Here is a 16,060-nt window from a genome sequence, read left to right as displayed (position 1 = left end):
CTGCAACTAGACACCACGGCTGGCCCATGCCAGCTGGCTCGGGCTCGCGGGGCTCGGGCTCAGGGGCTGTTTAATTGCCATGTTAATGCCCTTGCAGAGTCCTAGAGCCCGGGCTGCAGTCCTAGCCTGAACGTCTACATCACAATTAAACAGCCCCTTAGCCCCGAGCCTGATCCGCGGGTGTCTAATTGCAGTATAGCCATAGAGGAGTTAGTCATTCCCAAACAGTTCAGTAAGAAGGTAGAGGGGGCCGGGGGAGACAAGCAGGTGTCTCCTTAGTTCTTGCCTTTGGGTGTTTCGTTCTCCAGAGCTTCTCTTTGGTGCAGCCGAGAGAAAATCTCGTCACAGCTTCCTCTTCTGTATTCTAGGTGGGTAAAGGAGCTCAGATCTGTCCGCGTTTCTTCCTTTCCAGTCCCAGCGTAGCGCTGTGCAATGCAGACCAGGCCTTGTACGTGTGTGTCATTCCAGGCACGGTTGCAGGACAAGCCTCATTACTCACCGTGCTGGGAAAGCGCAGACACGATGCGATTGCTCGTTGTTTCTAGGGGCCTGGTGCACTCACACGCCCAGCTGCTGGGTGGGGGAGGGGCGCGGAGGGGATGTCAGTGGCATCTCTCTTTGTGTAGCCGGCTTGGATAGGAAGGTGGCGGGAGATAGCGATCACTGCTCCCCGCTCCCCGGATTCCTGGCTGAGCGCCGCACCCCCCGGCCGCTTTATTCAGTCTTTGATGGAGCCTCACCCTGCTTGCTCTGCTCCACATGAGAACACCCGAACACGGGAGCCTTTCAGATGGCAATTAGAAAGTGACGGCAGAGAGATGAACTGGAGTTAGAGAGAGAAAGGAAGGGAGACCGAACGGAAACTAATTGGGAATGAATTCATTAAGAGAGAGAGCAGGCATTGTTACCATAGGAACCCCAGCTTTAAGTGTACAGCAGCGTAGAAGGCCGTTAAATGTTTTGCAAGCCAGACGGCAGCTCCTTCCAGGGCCAAAGCAGCCAGCCATATTTTGTTCACTGACCCTTCCAACCTGGCTGCCCAGCGACTGGGGAAAGGCTGCTGCAAGATCCGCGTGAGGCTCGACTGGCAATGGCTTGCCTGCGCCCTTCCTGGGAGGACTATTTCTGGCAGGGCAGCAAAGAGAGGTGGTCCTTTCCAGGAAACCACTCGTGCAGCCCTGTGGATTGAGGCCCCAGCGCCAAGTTGCCAAAAGGAGCTCAGCAAGGGACTGGAATTTTCAAAGTACTTTTCAATGCTAGCGAAAGGCTCTGGGCTCTTTGATCTCCAGTGAAGGGAGGGCCATCCACTTCGGCGTGGGGAAGAGCCAGAAAAACCCTGAGGTCAACTAATGGGACAAATGAACAGTGCAGAGATGGGTCAAAGGTACAACAGAAGAGCATCCGTGCGAGGCACCAGGCGGAGACCCCCAGACAAGAAGAAGGGAACTAGTGGGACACTGCTTGGATGTATGTGTGGGTGCAGGGCACCAGCCTTTTTGATCAGTGTGTGGTGGGGCTCTGCCCGTGAAAACAAAGAGGTCAAAAGAACACAGGAGCCAGCAAAAAACAAAAGAGGAAGGGGGGTGCAGGTCCTGGGAGGAAAACAAGGGATCTACAAGGAGACAGCAAGCAGAGAATCCTGGGCAACGTGCATTGCTCCAAGAGGACACTGAGCGAGTTAGTGGTGCCATCGAGTGGAACTCTGCGTGGATGAAAGGTGCCAGCATGCCAGTCATGGAGACTGATGTCTTCTAGCCCCACGAGCTAGTTGCCACAGGGGCTGTGGCAGTACAAGCCTCCCCCACGCACATCAGCAATGATCCCGGCGACTGAGACACACCCAGGTCCGATTCCTTGCTCTGCTATTGGTCTCTGTGTGACCCTGAAGAAGGGCCTTAGTCTGTCTCTGTGCCTCACTTCCTCATCTGTCAGACAAGGGTAATAGCACTTCCCTGCCTCCCAGGGGAGCTGCCAGGACAACTCTGGTTAACATTGTGAGGTGCTCAGATAATAGGGGCCATAGCAGGACCCACCAGTGGACATTTGTTAATGACCAACCCTCAAGAGAAGTTTCTAATTAACTCCTCCATGAGATGTTGGTTTAGGCCCTGAAGCAACGCAGGCTTCTAGCCCTTCCCTGTTCTGGAGTTGGTGCATGTATAGTCCTAGTTAATCTAAATGTGGATGTTCTCACTAGCTATATAAATGTTTGAGTCTTTTCTGAATCCCGGTAAGCTCTTGGCCTCAGTGATATTTGTAGCAATGAGTTCCACCGGCTAATTATGCATTGTGTAAAAACAGTCTCTTTTTTTGGTCAAAAGTAAGTAAACAAAGAGTTCTAGTGATAGATACTGAATGTCTATGTTTAAAGAAACTTGGCACTGCCTAAACACCAAGTTGTGTCGTTTACAGAACATACGGGCTGTTTTTCTATAACTAAGGAAATTCAGCAGTTATCACGAGGAGCTATTTATCTCCTTGGGAATTTTAACAAGTGAATCTCTGTTACTGCAGCATGTCACAAAGCACTGGGGCACCAGCCCATTGGGCCATCAATAAACTTCTTCCAAAAGCAGTCAATGCTAGAGAGCTCAGAGGAAGATAAGAACTCCTAATGATGCATAGGAACACCTGTGCAGTCTATGGGAGGTTGAGGGATAAGTATGTAATTCCTCCTGACCATAGCAGCAACCAGCGTATGCCCAGCCCTTGAAGCATGAGACTGATTTATCTTTTGCTTGCAATAGCTGCAGATGTTCTTGATAAAATCATCTGGGTCAGCGCCTGACACAATGGCCTTCTGCAGCCATGAACTCCACCCTATGGGGAGAAGCATTTCCAGCTGCTGACCCCCACCATTCTCATTATGGAGAAAGAAGGAACTGGTCACTTTTCACTGTGCCATTTGTAACTGAATTCCTCAGTCATATCCCATCTCACTCCTTGACCCCAGTCTTTGCACTAGGTAAGTCCCACAAAGTCCTTCATGCCAATCAACCAATGCCAGGTGTTCAGCAAAGAGCTGCCATGTGGGGAAGGAGAGAGCGACCAGGCAATGGTCTTTTAGGGCATGGACTGTAATTTATGATAGATTTGCACAGGTCCTAGCACAGTGGGGCCCAACTTGGCTGTGGCTGTTGGGTGCTACCTCATTATAAACGCAAACGCTGGATACCCTAGGGCAGGGATGGGCAATTGGTGGCATAGGAGCTGCATCCAGCCTGCCAGGTCATTTGATTTGGCCCGCCACAGTCCAGGTTGGGGCAGGTGATCTGGCACATCTAGGGCCAGCAAGGGGGCAGGGCGAGGAATGAGCCCTGCCCAAAGGGGGACACGTATGTCATGTGACACTGTGGCAAGATCCAATGGGCCAGCGCAGGAAGCTGTGCCCAGTCCTGTGGGAAGGAGCTGCTGCTGCAGGATTTGCACAGGGCATCTTGGTCACCAAATCCACTCCCCCGGAGCAAGACCCGACCTTCCCCCCCCCCCCCCCCCGCCCACATCACATCACCTCACCTGGAGGCAAGACCCAACTATCCCAACCCGCCAAAGGGTTTTAGTAGATTTTTGTGGCCCTCTGCTACCTTAAAGTGGCCCATCCCTGCCCTAGGGAATGGGAATGGACTGGATGAGTCGCTACAGTTGGCTCCTTCCACCGCTCGCTCTGTGAGCCTAGGCTATAATTCTGAGGCGGACCCTGAGCACACCCTGGAGGTCTCACCGGCAGCCCTGTGGCTGGACAGCATGCACTGGGTGGGTAGCTGAGCTGACTTGTCTCAGGGAGGAGCTGCAGCTCGGTCATACCCAGCAAGAGACCATCATGCAGGGAGCGTGGTGTTCTTTACATTAAAACAATGAGAGCTTGAGGTTAACAGCACCCGTGCCTGCAGACTGCAGCTGGCCACTATCTGATCTCCCTCTCCCCTGGTCAAAGGCATCTTTTGTCTCTGCAGTCACCCCCTACATTCTGCCACAAAGACAGCTTCGAAGGAGGAGGAGCTAGTGAAGAGGCAGGTCTAGGTGCGGAGGGACACCAGCAGGAGGCGCTGCAGACAACACACTCCGAGAATGAAGGCTCCAACCCAGGCAGAATGGCTACACTGCTCCTTTTAGCAAAGTCCATTGACCCAGACTCGGAGACTTGCTACTGCAGGGCTTTTTGGTACCCCTAGTCTCTCTCTCCTCTCTATCCGACAGCAGCTCCCAGAATGTGGATTCTCTCTGGCTGGCCACAGGCTTCTGTTTGCTCTCCACCCCAGAGGATCTGATTTAGACATGGGACCTGACTGCTCATTTTCTGCACTTGGGGCATGAATTAAGCATCACAGGTGGGCACTGCAGCTGTTTCCCCTTAAAGGGCCAGTCACCCTGTTACAGCGGCCATGTAAATACCATTGATAGATATAACAAATGGGCAAGTTCCTGGTATCCTCCCAGTCCTTTCACAGGCAGAATTCCCATCACCTTCAGGATGATTTTTAACTTGAGTAAGGGCTTATCCCATCATGGGAGTGCAGATGCTTTAATGGCGACTCGCAGCAATACTGTCCCAAGAGGCCCTGCCGGGGTTACCCAGTCATGGAGAGGGACGCACACAGAAGGAGCTCTCCATAAGAGCTTCATTCTGGTGTCCTAGCAATGGCTGTACCTGGGTAGCAGCAGAGGCTCTCCGAGATTCCCCCCACATCAGCTTCCTCTCTCTGCTGCAGTTTCTCCCAGTGACCCACATGCCAGGGCTTCATCAGGCATTTTCAAGTTCAATGTTCTGTAGCTAAGCCTCAGCGCCATGACACTGGGAGCAATTCCTCACACAAGAAGCAGAGAAGAAACAGGCCCCAAGAACTACCTTCCCAGTGAACAGGAACTGGTGCAAGAGAGAAGAGCAGCTAATGAGGGTATGTGCATTTCCATTAGACCATTTCATCTGGCAGCAATAGATCATGATTTAGTTGGGGATTGGTCCTGCTTTGAGCAAGGGGTTGGACTAGATGACCTGAGGTCCCTTCCAACCCTGATATTCTATGATTCTATGTATCTGACCTGCCTGGGACATTACAGCAAACTGCCCCTGACCCCCACAGCGGCCACATTCATTGCAGTTACAGCACCAAGCACACAGTCAGCCCATAAACATAAATATACAAGAAATATAAAAGGAAAGGGCCAGCCCTGGAGTGCTTACAGTCTAATGCAGGGGTGAGGGATATGTGTGGCGGGGTCACTCCCTAGCCAGTGCACACCCTCATGGCAAGCCATGCTGCATCCTCCTCCTCAGCTCTAGCATCCCCTGTCCACAGCCTTCTCAGCCTGCACTGGTCTGTCCCATCTCACAGCTCAGCCCTCCAGCCAGGCGGACCTCCCGGCCTTGCTGGCCCAATCTGTGGCTCTGTTAAAACATGCCCACATTATGCCCCTGCCCATATTAGAGAAATCTCCACTGGTGTAACTAACCTGGGCGGTTTACTTTTGTAAATTACCACGTTAAGCCTGGTTCATAGAATCATAGAATCATAGAATATCAGGGTTGGAAGGGACCCCAGAAGGTCAAATAGTCCAACCCCCTGCTCAAAGCAGGACCAATTCCCAGTTAAATCATCCCAGCCAGGGCTTTGTCAAGCCTGACCTTAAAAACCTCAAAGGAAGGAGATTCTACCACCTCCCTAGGTAACGCATTCCAGTGTTTCACCACCCTCTTAGTGAAAAAGTTTTTCCTAATATCCAATCTAAACCTCCCCCACTGCAACTTGAGACCATTACTCCTCGTTCTGTCATCTGCTACCATTGAGAACAGTCTAGAGTCATCCTCTTTGGAACCCCCTTTCAGGTAGTTGAAAGCAGCTATCAAATCCCCCCTCATTCTTCTCTTCTGCAGGCTAAACAATCCCAGCTCCCTCAGCCTCTCCTCGTAACTCATGTGTTCCAGTCCCCTAATCATTTTTGTTGCCCTTCGCTGGACTCTCTCCAATTTATCCACATCCTTCTTGAAGTGTGGGGCCCAAAACTGGACACAGTACTCCAGATGAGGCCTCACCAATGTCGAATAGAGGGGAACGATCACGTCCCTCGATCTGCTCGCTATGCCCCTACTTATACATCCCAAAATGCCATTGACCTTCTTGGCAACAAGGGCACACTGCTGACTCATATCCAGCTTCTCGTCCACTGTTACCCCTAGGTCCTTTTCCGCAGAACTGCTGCCTAGCCATTCGGTCCCTAGTCTGTAGCTGTGCATTGGGTTCTTCCATCCTAAGTGCAGGACCCTGCACTTATCCTTATTGAACCTCACCAGATTTCTTTTGGCCCAATCCTCCAATTTGTCTAGGTCCTTCTGTATCCTATCCCTCCCCTCCAGCGTATCTACCACTCCTCCCAGTTTAGTATCATCTGCAAATTTGCTGAGAGTGCAATCCACACCATCCTCCAGATCATTTATGAAGATATTGAACAAAACTGGCCCCAGGACCGACCCTTGGGGCACTCCACTTGATACCGGCTGCCAACTAGATATGGAGCCATTGATCACTACCCGTTGAGCCCGACAATCTAGCCAGCTTTCTACCCACCTTGTAGTGCATTCATCCAGCCCATACTTCCTTAACTTGCTGACAAGAATACTGTGGGAGACCGTGTCAAAAGCTTTGCTAAAGTCAAGAAACAATACATCCACTGCTTTCCCTTCATCCACAGAACCAGTAATCTCATCATAAAAGGCGATTAGATTAGTCAGGCATGACCTTCCCTTGGTGAATCCATGCTGGCTGTTCCTGATCACTTTCCTCTCATGCAAGTGCTTCAGACAGGGCTGGGGTTGGTTAATTTCAGCTGAGCCTCACTTTCTTGCCAGCCTGGATTTGAGCCGACAGGTTAGTGAAAGGGAGAGCCAGGGTATTCACCTGACCTGTGCTCGGTGCTGCAGGGAACCAAGAAAGTAGATTTTAAAACAAAAATCTGCTAGCTGGACCCCTTCCCAGTCCCCCCAGCTGGGCAGCTAACCCCAGGCCAGCCAGGGGAAGGAGTAAAGGGGAGCCAAAATCAAGCTAACTCCACATTCAGTCCTGTAGTAAGGGCTTCAACCGTGGAGGCACAGTGCCCCCTGCCCCATTGGGGCACATGGCCCTGTCTCATTCCACCCCACCTTCCATCCATGCGGCTCTCCTCACTGGCGAACCTGCCTCCCCAGCCCTGCCCACTTCATTAGCCAGCTTTCCCTGCCTCACAGGCTGTGCTACCTACTACAGAGCAGCAAGAAAGAAGACACGTGGCTAAAAACAAGCCCTGGCTAATCTGCTGCTCTCACCAAAGTGTGCCTGGCTTTAGCAAACTATTTAATTAGCCTCCACAAACTTCTTTTCCTCGCCTGCAGATTATAGTGATCTCAGCCCAAGAATGTGATTCCTTCCAAGGACGTGCTCAACTGAGACATAATGACATTGGCTTGGTGTGCAACAGAATGTAGTAAGAAGAGCATGGAATGGATTTTATTAACATTACTGAGCTGCTTGTCAATGATTTTGTGACTAAACTTGCCTGGGTGCATATACAGATAGATAGAGATAGATAGATAGATAGATAGATGTTGAATTCTCTGGACATTTTGTTTAGTGACATTTTTGACTCCTTTTGAGTGCTTAAACAGCAACATCTAGCCATTTTTCAAGGTTTGTACAGTGACTTCCTGCTATGTGGAGTTGGCAACCCTGCCTGGTTTCTTGGCATGATCCCTGACCTGCTGTGTGACCTTGGGCAAAACCCTTCTCCTCTCCAGGCCTCAGTTGCCCGTGACGCGTATCTGTTTAGGCTGTGGGCCAGAGACTGTCTCTCACTATATGTGCTTACAGCACCTAGCACAACTCATAGATTCTAAGGACAGAAGGGACCACTGTGACCTCCCTGCAGAACACTTAGCCCTTCCCTGAACTAACACTTGCTTGAACTGGAGCAGATCTTTTAGAAAAACATCTGGTCTTGATTTTAAAAATTGCCACTGATGGAGAAGCCACCGTAATCCTAATAAATAATAAATACCTATTTCCTGTATAGCACTTTGCATTGAACAGCTCAAGGCATGTCACAATCTTTAATGTATTTATCTTCACAACACCTGTGTCAGGCAGGGAAGCATTATTATCCCCATTGCACAGAGAGGCTAAAGGCCTTCCACAAGGTCACGCAGGACACCATGGCTCTCAGGACATTGCTCCAATGGTTAGTTACTTCACTGCTAAATCATACACCTTTGTTACAGTCTGAATTTGTCTAGCTTCAACTTCCAGACATTGTCTCTCTTGGAGAGGAATAAAGACCGAGGTTTTGCCTGGGTTGGAATTAAAAATGAGTGAATCCAGAGGATCGGACATGGTTGCAGTCCAAAAACTTAATACCAGCCCAGGGTTATTGGAATCTTGGCCCAGTTTTAAGAATCTTTTGGCAAACCTGAGTCGAGTTTCAAGTTTGAAACCATAGTAAAGCTTTCTGTAACTCTAGGCTTCAACCCTGGCATCCTACCTTATCTCCCGCCCAACCCTTCCATTCCCAACAAAGAATGATTGTAATGTAGAGCATCAGGATACACGCTGTTCGACATCACAGGTGGGAGGTTGTATTTAATTTTGTTGTGAGTCTTTCATGAGAGAGATTCCTGAGCCATTTCTGGAAGTTGGATAAATATGAATTAAGGCAGCTTTTTACATCCATAGATGTTCTCTCCATCAGTTGGCAAAGAATTCCAAACGGTGCTTAGGGCTATTTAGCCAGGCAGATCTCTGGGGCCGTTCCAGCCTGTGGGCTGGTAACACCCGAGTCAATATTCAGCATTCAGATGAGATGGGAAGGGACAAGTACCTATCATCAGGGCAGGGATGCTGGTCTCAGTGTCCTGGACAAATTCCAGGTTGGGGAATTATATCCTGCCTCCCTAAACTGATCCATGTCTTTATGACCTCTAGGGTCGACGCTCTACATAGCCACCTTAACTCCATGTGGAAGCTGACGCAGAATGCAGCAGTCAGTTTGCTACGTGGAGTACTTGCCATTATAGAGTCATAGAGTTCCAGACCAGAAGGGAGCACCAGATCATCCAGTCTGACTCCCTGTATAGCACAGGCCACCTGCACACTGACACAACGAGAGAAATGAGACCAAGGTATTACGGCCCCCAGGAAACCAAACTATGATGTGCCACAGGCAGGGAACAGAAGGCCCCTACGAGGGCAGAGAACTGATTAACTGAGATATGCCCAGATAATCCTGGCAAGTGACCTGCACCCACACACTACAGAGGAAGGTTAAAACCCCCATGGTTACTGCCAATCTGACCCAGGGGAAAACTCTTTCCTGACCCTATATATGGTGATCAGTTAGACCCTTAGCATGTGAGCAAGAACGAACCATCCATGATCAGCAATGGCTGCTTGTTGGTTTCTGAGTGGAGTGCAAGGTGGTGTTGTTGACCTACGAAGTCTGGGATCTCAAAGGCAGGGTGATCTAATGGATGGAGCACTGGACTGGGACTCGGGAGACCTCAGTTCTATCCAGCTCTGCCACTGGCTTGCTGGGTGACCTTAGGCAAGTCATTTCCCTTCTCTGTGCCTCAGTTTCCCCATCCACTGTGAGGATAATGATTCTAACATCCTTTGTAGAGTGCTTTGGGAGCTACAGCTGGAACGTACTAGATAAGAGCTAGGGATTATTAAGAAGTGAGAGAGGCTCTAGAACTTTGCCGCGCTGCTGCCCCCGTTGTGAACGACCAAGTTGGTTGAAAAGAGGGTGTGCGCTTCTGACAGTGCGTTTTCCATGAGCACCTATTGACTTAGGAATTCCCTCCTCCCTCCCCCCCCCGTAGAAATTCCCTGTCTGAAATAGTCCCAGCCTGACCCTTGGGGCATGCTGCAGACTCCATCTTTCTGAATGATATTTGGGCGCTGTTGCAGTATGGCCTCTTCTTGGGAGTCCAGGTTGTGGAGATTTTGGTTATGTTTCCTTCTTCCTGGCTAGTTTCCATGTAGAGGGGCTTGTTGCTGTTTTAATATCCTGGGTTTGTATTTAATGGACTGTAAAATGGCTACAGACTGCCACATGCCACACCTGAAGTGGCTGCATTTTAGTGGTGATCAAAATAATTCCTCTGATTCTTCAGTCTTTCAAGGCTCTAGGAAAGAGCAATGTCCGTGCAAGGTGCCATGATGCACCGTCAGACCGCATAGGAAAGAGCTTTGAAGACAAGTTGCTGCATATTCAGTGGCTGATTTTCGTTTACTAGTTGTGCATTGACCGACGTCCAATCTCAACATAGAAGCAATGATCTGATCAAGTTGAGGGAGACTCACTTCCCACATTTCCTCTTTTTAACAAAAAAAAACAAAGCCATTTTTGGAGCCTGACTTCTAAGAAGGATCTCAATTGGATCCATCTTTCTTTTTTCCCCTCTCTCCTGCAATTTCAAAAAGGGCTGTAGTTAATGCTCTTAGACTATGTCTACACTATAGCCGGATCCATGCTCCAGCGGTTGACATACTGGAAGTTGATTTAGTGGGTCTAGTGAAGCCCCACCGAATCGACCGTAGATCGCCGTCCGGTCAACCCAAGTACTCCACCCCAAACGAGAGGGGCAAGTAGTAGATACCGCAGTAAGTCAACCTAAGCTATGTCCACTCCAGCTGTGTTATTCACGTAGTTGGAGTAGCGTAACTTAGTGTAGACATAGCCTCAGATTGGTAAGAAGAGAGAAGTAGGTTGGTTGACTGACAACTTGTGCGGCAAGTCACAGCCCAGACCGAGCACTTGGGGCTGAGCTGTATACCCCTGAAATGAGGGTTTATAATGGAAATGCTGCTACACTATTAACTACAGAGCCTGGGTTGGAACAAAGCTACATAGGCCCCAGATCGACCCAATGTAAGAGAGCCCTGAACCTTTGTTCCAGACCTGACTTTTGTTTTGTGCTCTTGGAGACCAGGAGAGAGAGGGGATTCTTTCAAACATGGTGAGGAGGTTCCAAATCTACTGGGTTCCGTCATACATTGACACTTATCACGTCACACATCAGCCCTAGCCAGCCAGCCACCTGTCTGCTCGATACGAGGGGGTGGATGGTTCAGCCGTTAGAGCAGTAGCATAGTACAGAGGAGACCTACTGCTGTGCCACAGACTTCCCATGTGACCTTGTGCAAGTCACTTAGCTCCATTTGTAAAATGAGATAATAGCACTTCCCTATGTCCCAGGGTGTTATGTGGATAAATATGGTAATAGACAGTGAGGTGCTCAGACACTACGGTATTGGGGGCCATATAAGTACCATAGAACAGTAGACTAGCCCACTGCTGCACGTTACAACAGCCCACAGGCCTGCTTAGGGCTATAGATCTGAACTTCTGGAAAGGCTTTGAGTCACCTTGCTGCTGTAGCTGGCCCAAACAGGCTAACCTGGGAGGCTGACAGGCTAGGTCTTGCTATGCAGCATGGCACCTAGTAAATCTCTGTATGAGATCTTGCCAGGTTGTCGACGTGGTCTGGCAGGTCTCCGAGGCGCATCCTGGACTGTGAACTCACTGAGTCCTCCAAAGCCACCACCCTGGGCTGTCTCTCACACGGTGATACTAACAGGCCCTGCACTCACACAGCCGTCCACTGGCAGGGACACACCCAACTGAGCTGCATGAATGGTCTCGCAGCCACTCATGACCCCACAATGGGGAGGCTCCAGTCAATTCCCCCCCGCCAGCTCCCCAGTCTTGCACCCCAGAACTGTACTAGTTTGCACTGGTCAGGAGCCTGGCCAGTGTAAGTTCATTACCTAGTTCCCCACTTCGTCAAAGGAAAGTGGGCTGGTGTCAGCCTTTGTAACATGAGCAGATTTCCCAACATTAAAAGTAAATTTATTAACGACAGAGAGAGATTTGACGTGATTGTAAGTGGTAGGCATAAAGATCAGAGATAGTTAAGAAAATAAAGAAGAAAATAAAAAGGTAACACGCATTCTAAATCCTAAACATTTAGTCTAAGCAAGAGTTGAACGAAACAGCTTTTCTCACCCTGACGGACGGTACAAGCAGGGTACAGTTTTGTAATACACAAGCTGGGAACCCCCAGCCTGGGACCAAACTCCCCCAGTTCAAAGTCTTTGTCCTCCAGACCTTCTTCCGGGTGTTGAGTTGGGTGGGGGCGGGGAAGAGGCTCTCTTTTTATACCTTCTTCCAGCTGCCAAAAAGGTCCTCGCTGTGACATGCGGGTCAGGCAGTCTCCATTGCTCAAGCAGGCTCCATTGTGTACGTGCCTTCTCTGAGAAGGCTCTGGAAGAGTGGATTGTGCGTTGATGAGCCATTAACAACCAGCTGGCTATTGATGGCTACTCCTTTGTTGTAACGGTGTTCCCAACCTCACACCACATTTCAGTATCACATCTAGCAATACCTCAGAGCTTTGCACACAGTGGTAGCATACATAATCCAACAGGATATTCTTGTTCAACAAATCAAGACTTACAAAATGAGACCTCACAAGGCATCCTTTGTACAAACACGACATATTCATATCATGGTGGTGAACTGAAACCCGGGACTAGAGGAACCTTGCTGTCCCTTCTAACCCTGCAGTTAGATGCAAAAGTGTGACACCCCATATGCTGTGTGCTGGGCAGGGGTGTGGGGTGTGGCAGGGGTTGAGCTGTCACTGGGGTGTGATGGGCAGGAGGGGATGGGATGAGACAGGGTGAGGGTTAAACTGAGGCACGTGTTGGAGCAAAGTGTTGCCTGGAGGTGCACCAGATGCGATGCTTTCAGTTAGCAGAGGCTGTGTCTATCGGTCTGCTTTCAACCCAGCCCATCCGAGTTCTGCCTGTCTTCCAATCATGAGGCAAGAGCCTGGCTACAACAGCCTCACACTTCAGACCTGGATCTAAAATGTTGTGCCGGGGGCCCATATCCAGTTCTCTCCTGATGCTGTAAGCAAGCCCCGGCCCTTTGGCCCAACTTCTGGGCCTATTTTGGAAGGCTTGAGCACCAGTAACGCCAGTCTGCCCTCGCAGGAGTGAATAATGCCAAAGGGAAATCCAGAGAACAGACACTGCCTGAATCTGTGCTGCTCTCTCCTGAGCCTGCTCCCTGCCCCTGCTGAGTTACTGACGCCCAAGCTGAGCTTAAGGGAGAGTAGCTGAAGAGCCTCCTTCCTGCCTCTGCTCAGGGGTCAGGGAAGTGTGGCAAGGGAACTCCATAGACACACAGAGCTCCTCCGGTTCAATGGACTGGGGATGGATAATAAGGCAATCTGGGCCCACAGGCACACTATGGTACCAGGCCCTCCATGGCTGTATCCCCAGAACCCTGTGCCCTGGCCCAGCCCCGGCTGGGAGTAGAGGTGGCAGGGGGGCCTCCACTCCCAGAGAGGCAAGAGAAGCGGTATGGAGCCCCGTTGTCTCCACCAAGAGCAGCGGGGTAGGCTGTGGGGGCATTCCGGACATACTTCAGCAGCCCGGTGAAACTAGTTAGATATGTGGGCTAGGCCAGCTGCATTCTATTCCTCCTGTTACATCCAGCCCTCTGCCAAATCAGGTTTGGTGGGTTGCCCTGGAGCAAAAGGTCTTGGAGATAGCCCCCTTTTGAGAAACAAGGGGCAGTTTCCCCACTCCAAGCAATTGTCGTAGACTCTCTGCAGACTCAGGCAGACATCACTGCGTTGGTTACACTTGGGCCATGTTTTCAAGCTTTTTTTTCCAACCACAAAGGCTAGAAATTCATTTTGGTTTTTTTTTTCTGAATGTTTAAATTCTGATGTAATCACATGACTCCAGGAGCTGGGCCTCTCCACACAGGCCTTAATCCGGCACTGCCTTATGCCCATCACTGGCTCAACCACTATTAACCATATGTTTGTTTTCCTTGCAGGAAATGGCTACATTGAAGGCAAGGAGCTGGAAAACTTCTTCCAGGAGCTGGAAAGTGCTAGGAAGGGTGCTGGAGTGGTAAGAAAAATACATTTCCTTTCCTCTTCCTGCTGTTCTTCCTCCTCTTCTTTGTTCCCTCCTTTCCTGTTCTTCTCCTGATCTGAGTCTCCTGCACAGCTCAGTGTTGCCTCATTCCCTATGAGAGCTGCAACGAAGAGCCATTCTCAGGGAGCTGGAATCTCTGCCCATCACCTGCAAGTTTTAGGGGCCATGCCCAGTAGTGACAAGCAAATTTCAAAAGGACTCAGGGGCTTGGGTCTGACCTGAGATTGGCGTGGGGTCCCAGTCCTGGCTCCAAACAGCTCTGGATGTTGGAAAAGTCTGGTTCTGAACTCCGTATCTCAGGCCTACTTCTAGGGTACCTAAAATCCCAGTGTGGGTGCCAAGCTAAACCTCTTGATGATGATTGGTCCTGACTCTTCAAAGTCAGCAGGATTTGGCTAGGAATCAATATGTGCCTTACCAATTTATACTTGGGCAAGTATTTCCATGTAATGAGAAGTTAGGGTATTTCCCCCATATGTTCACATTATTACACAGTTGGGTTTAAAAAAACTATGGCCTCTCTGTAAACACTGGAAACATCTGCTGCAAATATGCGTTTGTAGGCTGCACGATCTGTGTTGCCAACTCCCGTGACTTTATCGTGCCTCGCAGTATTTGATGTTTTACCTAAAGCCCCAGCTACTGGAGTCAAGTGATTACATGAGAACGTGTTGCAACCCCGGTGCCCCAGCTACAAGAAGGGGTTGTGTGTGTGACAGGTTCTGTCGGTGGTGTACTCCCCTTTGCGTCACGTTTGACCCCGCTGGCCCAGCATAGAGCTAGCAGCGCAGTGCTGCAAGGAGCAGGGCGGTCGCTCACGCTTCTGCGTCACCACTGATGTTAAGGCCCCAGCAGCTCGCAGGGCCGTATTGCAGTTGACATTGGAAATTCAGGTCATGGCTGCTTGTGGTTAGTAAAGAACAGTTTTAAAATGGTCGATACGAACGCGTTTCTAGCCCTCAGGCTTTGCAAAGAGCAGCTTGAGAACGTGACACGAGGACAACCTTAAGCTTCCAATATCAGCAGGCAAATAAAAATCACCCCCAATGGGTTATTTTTTCCAAAAACTCGTGATTTCTAAGCCAGTCTCCTGATTTTGGGGGGGGGCGGACTTGTGATTTTTAAGCATCTGGGGTGGGTTCAGGCGCCAGTCCTCGCTGGCTAAGGACCAGGCTGAAATCCATTCACGCCTCAGCCAGCTGAGAGAGCCGCTGCTGAGCAACTCAGGGTATTTGCTATTTTCAGACCCTAGCTACCAGCTCTGCAGTGTGAGTCCAGTCTCTGCTAGTCCAAACTGGACCCTGAAGCCACTTGTCCCGCGTGACAGCACAGAGCCCTGCCACCAAGCCAGCTCTTATCTCCTTCCTTATGAAACTTTTATTCTAGCCCTAACATCCACAGATGGGTTTTGGGAAGGGGTGTGTGGAAGGGGTAATCCCTAAAGAGCCTCATTTATTCCTCTCATTTTCTGCTCCCCTCCTCCCCAATATCACCCTCGTATTCTGGGTCATGGTGCCGTCTCTCTGGCCAAGGCAAGCCAGAGACGAGCTTTCCCTACAACACAGCCCCCTTTCTCACACCAGTGTGAGACTGAACTAGGCTTGCCCGCTGCCATGTGATCATCAGGCTGGCACAGGTGGCACTGAGCCTGGCAGCCTGCTGGCAGATGTCTGTGCAATATTCATTGGAGCATATGCAAGGCTGCAGATGGAACTGACAGCATAAATTATGGAATCACTGCAAACACGATCTCCACTTCTTCCAAACAGCCTTGGAGAGCAGGGCCTCACTGCCTCGGAGGGGCTGTGGCATAACCAGACTGCTGCTTTGACTGTTCTTTCCTTCTGGGGCTGTGCTCCCTTTACAGGGGGTTGGATGTAAGCGCTGAGAGGGCAGCAAACTAGCTCCACTTTGTGCTGCTGTCCCCTCCACACACAGTTTGGGGTCCCCATCAGCCAAGGTTTGCTCACTCAGGCCAAGCCATTTGACATGGCGTGAGTGCAGACACCTATTGTGTGCCTGTTCCTTAGCGGATCCATTGCCCATCATCCCCTGCTGACCAAACACTGCTCAGCCCC

The 16,060-nt window shown here is 50.3% G+C and overlaps 1 protein-coding gene across 1 annotated transcript in view; it reads left to right on the top strand.

Annotated features, from left to right (window-relative positions):
• The window catches only part of CALB2 (calbindin 2), a 73,566-nt gene that overhangs the window by 22,229 nt on the left and 35,277 nt on the right, over positions 1–16,060 (top strand). The window contains exon 2 of the mRNA XM_084644936.1: positions 13,879–13,955. Within this exon, the coding sequence (XP_084501062.1) occupies positions 13,879–13,955 (77 nt within the window). The remainder of the gene's footprint in view (positions 1–13,878; positions 13,956–16,060) is intronic.

The sequence above is a fragment of the Lepidochelys olivacea genome (assembly GCF_965140295.1).
Source record: "Lepidochelys olivacea isolate rLepOli2 genome assembly, chromosome: 12".
Taxonomy (NCBI): Eukaryota; Metazoa; Chordata; order Testudines; family Cheloniidae; genus Lepidochelys; species Lepidochelys olivacea.
The sequence above is the reverse complement of the archived record's forward strand: the minus strand, read 5'-3'. Positions and strand labels throughout refer to the sequence as shown.